We start from the raw sequence: 7,515 nt of genomic DNA on the forward strand, positions 1-7,515 counted from the left end.
CTTTCTATTGCATGAAGTTACATCATCAATACAACAATAGTTTCTGCTTTCTATGTGCCTGGGTGGGGCTAAAGTGCGTCATTGGCCAGAGGCCTGGGCTTTACCTTTTAAGGCACTCTAGTGCCAGAGTGTCTGCTGTGTTCTTCTGGGTGCCTGCCCGGAGGACAGGTATCCAAAAAGCCCTCTTCTTGTGTAAACAGAAAAGTCTCATGCAAGAGGAATGGGACTGAAACTTGGCTGGCAGGCTGCCACCCTCCTGAGGGGTAGGAGGCATGGCCCCACTGGGCTCACACATCAGCCCTGCTTGATAAATACTGACCTGCCAACACTCGCAAATGCAAACAAGCTGCCTGAAGATTCTTTCAAGATTCTTTAGTCCAGCTCTGTGCTCCTTGCATTTTGCTAGGGAATCATGAGATTCTGTGCGATTCAAGGCCAATTTTCTGCAGCTCCTGCTGTGATGATCGCGTCAACAAGGGAACTTCATGGGAATTGTAGGCAGGATCTAGGATGTACATTCTGCAACCTGCGTCATTCAGGACTGGTTGCTCACATTTTCCCTTTTCAAATACCGAATCTGGACTTGCCTGATGTCAATCCAGAAGATCCCCAGGGCTTTGGGGTCAGGTTTGAGTTTCTTCCTGGGCCAGGGCCATGTGGGTCACAAGCAGTGTTTGTGGTTTGGAGACTAATTCCCTGAGAGGCTCCCCTGGCTATGGGCCACATTCCAGCCTGGGGTGGGAGGAAACTGCCCAGTGCATTTATGGAGAGTCATTCTCCAGCCCATTTATAAGCTTTGTGAGTTGGGGTGGCTTTTGAAGGGAGGAGGGCTGTCCTCGGTTCGGTCATTGCTTCTCAGCAGAAGGGCACCATAAGGCGTGAGTCCTCTGTTGGCTCTCCATGCCTGCCTCACACTCCGTCGCACTCAAACATGTCAGATGCTGACTTAGCTGTGGTCATGTCTCTATCTGAGCCCCTGGAGGGCAGTGAAGGTCTCATCCATCCCCAGTGTCTGCCTCAGAGTAGATGTGATGAGGTTGAGGCTGCGTGGTCCTGGTTGGTGTGTCCTGTCCTGAGATGTATCGGGCCCTGTTTTTGACCATTAGCGTGTTGCATTCTGCATAACCCCTTGGAATTCTCTTGTGGAGTCTAAATGCAGTCCTTCCTGCTGTGATTTCAGCTGCAAGAGATCAACTAGACCAACCTGGAGTAAGGAAGGAAGGGCCTGGATCCTGTTCCCAGTCTTGTTCTTACCTTGACCAAACTCTTCACCTGTTTCTGGGCCTCAGTCCTGCCCTCCTCTAGATCTAAATTGTGAAGATTCATTTTTTTTCCTTCTTATTTAATTTTAAATTTATTTTTGTAGATATGAAGTCTTGCTCTATCACCCAGGCTAGAGTGCGGTGGCACGATTATAGCTCACTGCAGCCTCGACCTCCTGGACTCAAGTGATTCTCAGTAGCTGGGACTACAGTTGCATGCCTCCACACTCTGCTAATTAAAAAAAAATTTCTGTAGAGATGGGGTCTCACCTTGTTGCCCAGGCTGGTCTCAAACTCTTGGCCTCAAGTAATCCTCCTGCCTCAGCCTCCCAAAGTGCTGGGATTACAGGTGTGAGCCACTGTGCTTGGCTTTATTTTTCCTTATTTTCTTCCCTACTTAGTCCCTCTGAGCCAAAGATTAGCTGCAAAATAGAATAGTAACTATCGGAGGGTTGTTTGAGAAAAGATACTGCTGCATGTAAAGTGCTTAAAGCATAGGAAGTTATATTAAGTGTAACTATTATTTCACTTACTGGAATTCCTTAGAAGATTTTTGAGCCTCCCGCCCCCTGCTTTTTTTTTTTTTTTTGAGACAGAGTCTCGCTTTGTTGTCCAGGCTGGAGTGCGGTGGTGCTATCTCGGCTCACTGCAAGCTCTGCCTCCCGGGTTCACACCATTCTCCCGCCTCAGCCTTCCAAATAGCTGGGACTATAGGCACCTGCCACCAAACCTGGCTAATTTTGTTTTTGGATTTTTAGTAGAGACGAGGTTTCACCGTGTTAGCCAGGTCTCGATCTCCTGACCTTGTGATCCGCCCACCTCGGCCTCCCAAAGTGCTGGATTACAGGTGTGAGCCACGGAACCTGGCCAAGTTTTGAGCCCCTTTAAAGAAAGCTTTACAAAGTCTAAGGGTGACTGACCTCCCTCTGCCCCACCTGGAGTGAGAGTGATGGTAGGGCAGGAGGAATAAGTAGGCAAGCCTAGGGGTTAGAGCAAGGGCTCCTTAGCCAGGGGGGACCTCCCTAGTTTGACTCCCAGCAGCATCGCCCATCACTACTCCCACTTTAGCCCCAATCCCCATTGGTGACCCCTACCTCACCAGCACACATGGGTCTACCCATGTACCCACATGCACTCACATCCACATGTACCCACAAATCTCCCCTTTTCAGCACATAGATGCACACATGTTCACATGTATAATCACATATTTAGAAACCCTCACCATCTCTCTCACACACGCATTTCCACACGGGTAACTGGAATGTGCATGTACCTGAATGCAATCATATTGCTCCACTCACAGTTACCTCTAGGCATTGAGCAACGCAGAATGAATACACAAACAACATGCGCATACACTGCACAGTTGCATGAAACCTGGAATCACCATTTCCCTCTAGCCTCTAATCCTGTCCCACCTCTCCCAAAGAATAACACAGTTGGCTGAGCGCGGTGGCTCACGCCTGTAATCCCAGCACTTTGGGAGGCTGAGGTAGGCGGATCACAAGGTCAGGAGTTTGAGACCAGCCTGGCCAATAAGGTGAAACACCGTCACTACTAAAAATACAAAAATTAGCCAGGTGTGGTGGTGGGCACCTGTAGTCCCAGCTACTTGGGAGGCTGAGGCAGGAGAATCGCTTGAACTTGGGAGGTGGAGGTTGCAGTGAGCTGAACCCACACCACTGCACTCCAGCCTGGGCGACAGGGTAAGACTCTGTCTCAGAAAAAAAAAAAAAAAAAAAAAAAAAAAAAGAAAAAAGAAAGAAAAAAAGAATAATAGAGCTTTAAATTGGTAAGGGATGTTAGCAGCCACCTAATCCAAGCATTTTCTTTTCTTTTCTTTTTTTTTTTTTTTGAGATAGTCTCTCTCTTGTTGCCCAGGCTGGAGTGCAATAGTGCCATCTTGGCTCACTGCAACCTCTGTCTCCCGGGTTCAAGCGATTCTCCTGTTTCAGCCTCCCAAGTAGCTGGAATTACAGGCATGCACCACCACGCCTGGCTAATTTTTTGTATTTTCAGTAGAGATGGGGTTTCTTCCTGTTGGTCAGGCCGGTCTCGAACTCCTGACCTCAAGTGATCCACCTGCCTTGGCCTCCCAAAGTGCTGGGATTACAGGCATCAGCCACTGCCCCCAGCCCCAAACATTTTATTTCACTAGCAGATACACTAAGGCCCAGAGAGGGGAGTTGACTTGCTAAAGGTCACGCAGTGAGATGTTCCATTTTCTTCACCATTCTGCACCCGGGGAATTATGTGTTTGGTTCCTTCCTGCCTTGCTCCTCTGCCTGAGTCTGTGCAGGAATGGGAACCTAGAGGGAGGTGATGGTGGTAGGGCTGGAGTAGGAAGGGAGGGTCAGAGCTAGAGGTAGGGTGAGGGAGTGAAATACGGCAGGGCACTAAGGCCCAGTTGGGCTGAAGTTGGGAGAGGTGAGAAGTCCATCAGGACTGGAGTTGCAGTTGGCTTCTGAACTAGGGAGGGATGGAGCTGGTGCTTGAGTCTCAGGTCTGGACTTCTGACAGGGGCTGCTGCTGCTGCTTCTTGTTTTTTTATTTTTTTGAAACAGGATCTTGCTCTGTCGCCCATGCTGGAGGCAGTGGCTCAAACACGGCTCACTGTGCAGCCTCAACCTCCTGGGCTCAAGCTGTCCTGCTTCAGCCTCCTAGGTAGCTGGGACTATAGGTGCACACCACCTTGCCCAGCTAATGTTTTTATATTTTACAGAGACAAAGTCTCACTATATTGTCCGGGCTGATCTCTAACTCTGGGGCTCAAGCAACCTTTTCACCTTGGCCTCCTAAAGTGTTGGGATTATAGGTGTGAGCCACTGCACCTGGCCTAGGGCCAGCTTCTGAGCTGTGTGATGTCACAGCATAGAGGGCTAGTTGGAATGATTGATCACAAATTCTGGAACTTTCCAGGATTCTGTCCTGCTCAGAATTCCATCAGGGGTGGCTGAGAAACCTTGGTTTGATTCTAGCTTTTACAAGAGATTTTGCTTTTTTTCAGTCCACTCACTTCTGGTCTGTTAATATTCTTAATCATTTCTAGTGCGCAGAAGGGTAGGGGTGGGGGACTCCCATTTCTGCTGCATTTTCTGGATCTGGAACTGGAAGTGTAGAGATTCACCCTGGCCTAAAGATATATGTTCAGGGAGTCACCTGGACCCATAGTGGAGCTGAGCTGTCATCTTCCCCTTCCCCTACCTCATCAGTGCCAGGGAATACTTCCATGCATGAAGGAGCTGAATGGCCCTGGTAACCACGGAGATTTCTCTCTGTACTTGCAATCTCTGATCACAGATATAAGTATAATAAGAGGTTGGCCATAAGAGGCCCTGATCCCTAGAGGGACTTCTACTTTACATTCTGCAAAAGAATAGCACTAATGATAAAAAATAGAGTGATAATTTTGTGGCATGCACTATGTAAGCCTTTTACATATATGAAATCCCTTAATCCACTCATCAAATTATGAGGTGGTTGCCCTTTCTATCATCCTCATTTTAGAGGTGTGGAAGCAGGCACAGAGAGGGTAAATACATTGCCCAGCCCCACTCAACTAGGAAGGACCAGGGCCCAGCTTGGGGCCCAGGCAGTCTGGCTGGAGTCTGTGTCCCCTCTCTATGCCACATCATCTTGCTATGTGCTGTTTTCTGTCTTTGAGGAAATGTATCAGCTATGGCAGGTCTCCAAAACCCCAGAGTGACTCTGTTTAAAAAAAAATAAAGCCAACGTCAAAGGCTTTTTGAAACTTTAAATCATATTCATGTGTTCACCCCTTAAAGAATTCCAATAAATTACTCAGGCATGAGTCTTCCCTGTCAAAGCAATGGGTGATGTTGCCTCAAGCTTTGAGTGATTGGTGAATCTGATTTTCATGATCCACCAGTTTCCAGATATGCACGAGGTGTTTTCTGGGAGACAGCTGCAGTTTAGTGAAATGAGCCCTAGCGACACACACAGGACTTAAACCCCAGATGAACCACCCAACTAAGTGGGGGACCCTGCCCCAAACACTGAGTGCCTCTGAACTCTGGCTTCTTCATCTGCAAGGTGTATCATTAGGGTTGTGTGGATAAAGTTACATCAAATAGGGGTCTAGCACAACTCCTGGCTAAATCTGAACCTTCTGTGAGGCGAGTGATAGAGAACTGTACTGGAGACCCTTGACCTGGGCCTTTCGCTGCTCCATGTGACTTTGGGGACCCTCCCTAACCCCGACCCCTGAGGAGGGTAATAGAGATGCAGACAAGACCCAGGTTGGCTACATTAATTTATTGAAACACAGATCAAGGGCAGAGGAAGAAGGGGAGAGGCAGGAAGGCAGTGGCCATGGGCAAGGTTCTGGTCCTGGCCCTTCCTGCTCCTGAGGCCCCTTCCTGTGGCTGCCAGGGGACTTCTTTCTAGGGTAACCTTTCCCATTGTGGGGTGGCAGAGCCCAGAAGTAGGGGATCACACAGAGAAATGCGAAGCCAGGAGTGGGAGGGGTCTTTCAAAGTGTAGGAGAAGTAGCTGAGCACTTGCTCCAGGCGCCTGGACTGGATGGGCCGAGCAAGGCAGGGCAGGAAAGATGCCTGGGGCCTGGGACTTGAGCTGGGGTGCCTAACATTTCCGGCAGCTGCTGCCGCAAGACCCCACACCCAAGGAACTGATACCACATGAGCCCACGCCGCAGGAACCCACTCCGCAGGTGGTGTTCAACTGGCCACAGGGCGCACACAAGCCGGTGCTCACCGCCACGTTCCCGTTGCACGGAGCGCTGCAGACACTGCCAGTCACTGGCCGGGAGCCTGACACGCAGAGGTCCCCGCACACGACCCCACCCCGGGAGCTGCTGACACCTGTGAACCCCGAAGGCTGAATCAAAATTCCGGAGGGCAAGCCATCCTGCCTCCCTGACCACCGCCCCTGCCTAAGACCTGAGCTCTGGTATGAAAAGTCAGAAGCATCTTTAGTGCACAATTGTAGGTCCATCTAGTCCAAGAGATTAGGTCTTTCGGGTGTCTGACCCCACATCCCTCCTGTTGTGATGCCAGCCCACTCTTTTACATTCAATCTCAGTGACACTCCTTTTTTCCAAACTCTGCCCTCCATCACAGGGAGGTAGTAAATCTGTCCACACCGGACCCCAAATACTCACAGACATTCACAGCCCCAACGCCTTCACATAGCCTGAGGGCAAAAGAGAAAAAGCAACATTAGTAACTGCCCCAGAGTGGCTGAAAAAGCTCCCTAGGTCATAGGGTAGTGTCCACAATTGGTCGATTAAGAACAGAGTCTGAGGGAAAACCTTGTCTCAGACAAACTCACACACCAGCCCTCCCCACACCGGAAGTGACTAATAATAATTTTTTTTCTTTTTTTTTCCCCCAGAGCCCTGGCCCTTGCTCAGCCAAGACCAAGGGTAGGCTTGGGCCAGGGATGGGGAAGGGTGGCTCTGGGCCAGGCTTGGTTGGGCCCACCTCTGCTCCTCGCCCTCCAGCAGGCGCCTGTAGGTGGCGATCTCGATGTCCAGGCCCAGCTTGGAGTTCATCACCTCCTGGTACTCCCTGATCAGGCAGGCCATGTCCTGCTTGGCCTTCTGCAGGGCGCCCTCCAGCTCGGCCAGCTTGCAGCGGGCGTCACTGAGAGCCGCCTCACCCTGCTGCTCAGACTGGGCCACCGCGGCCTCCAGCTTGGAGTTCTGAAGACAACAGAGAGAACAAGGTAGATCAGAATCTCTGGGTCTCTCTGATGCTTACCTGGATCAGACCATGCTCCCCACCAACCTGGGAGCACCCCAGAGCAGAGCCTCTCGCCTTCATCACCTGGGACTCACTGAGAGACCACAACCAGGGACTCTACATGGACAAAGGGGCTGGAGAATGAATGCTGAGATCCAGATGGGGCACACATAGGCTGTGTGGCAATGGTTAGGCCCTCGGTCTCTCTGACCTTGGTCACAGATGCCCCATACCTGGCACTTGGCGTTCTCCACCTCGGCCGTCAGCCTCTGGATCATGCGGTTCAGCTCGTTGATCTCCTCCTTGGTGCGGCGCAGGGTCTCCCCATGCCTAATCACCGTGGCCTTCATCTCCTCACACTGGGGGAAGTAGAGATGCTCATGAGGCTCAGGGTGGGACTTCCCATCCATTCAGGGCACCACGGATGATTATGCAGGTTGTACAGTGCTCAGCCTGTGCAACCACACATGGCAGTCCTGCCCTGCCACCCTAACCTCAGAGTGGCAGCCATCTCTTCTCATCCCCAG

The 7,515-nt window shown here is 50.8% G+C and overlaps 2 protein-coding genes across 3 annotated transcripts in view; one reads left to right on the forward strand and one right to left on the reverse strand.

Moving 5' to 3' along the window:
• LOC112635356 (keratin, type II cuticular Hb6) overlaps window positions 1-7,515 on the forward strand; it is a 60,724-nt gene that overhangs the window by 30,697 nt on the left and 22,512 nt on the right. The gene's annotated exons all lie outside the window — the stretch shown is intronic.
• LOC112635353 (keratin, type II cuticular Hb1) overlaps window positions 5,526-7,515 on the reverse strand; it is a 7,009-nt gene continuing 5,019 nt past the window's right edge. The window contains exons 6-10 of one of the 2 annotated variants that reach the window (XM_025403455.1): window positions 7,222-7,347; window positions 6,728-6,948; window positions 6,406-6,437; window positions 6,065-6,106; window positions 5,526-5,947 (exon numbers count right to left, since the gene is read on the reverse strand). In XM_025403455.1, the coding sequence (XP_025259240.1) occupies window positions 5,868-5,947; window positions 6,065-6,106; window positions 6,406-6,437; window positions 6,728-6,948; window positions 7,222-7,347 (501 nt within the window). In that variant the 3' untranslated portion in view covers window positions 5,526-5,867. Of the gene's footprint in view, window positions 6,107-6,405; window positions 6,438-6,727; window positions 6,949-7,221; window positions 7,348-7,515 lie in introns of both variants that reach the window. The other variant, XM_025403454.1, reaches the window with a different exon arrangement.

This window comes from Theropithecus gelada, chromosome 11 (assembly GCF_003255815.1).
Source record: "Theropithecus gelada isolate Dixy chromosome 11, Tgel_1.0, whole genome shotgun sequence".
NCBI classification, from domain to species: domain Eukaryota; kingdom Metazoa; phylum Chordata; class Mammalia; order Primates; family Cercopithecidae; genus Theropithecus; species Theropithecus gelada.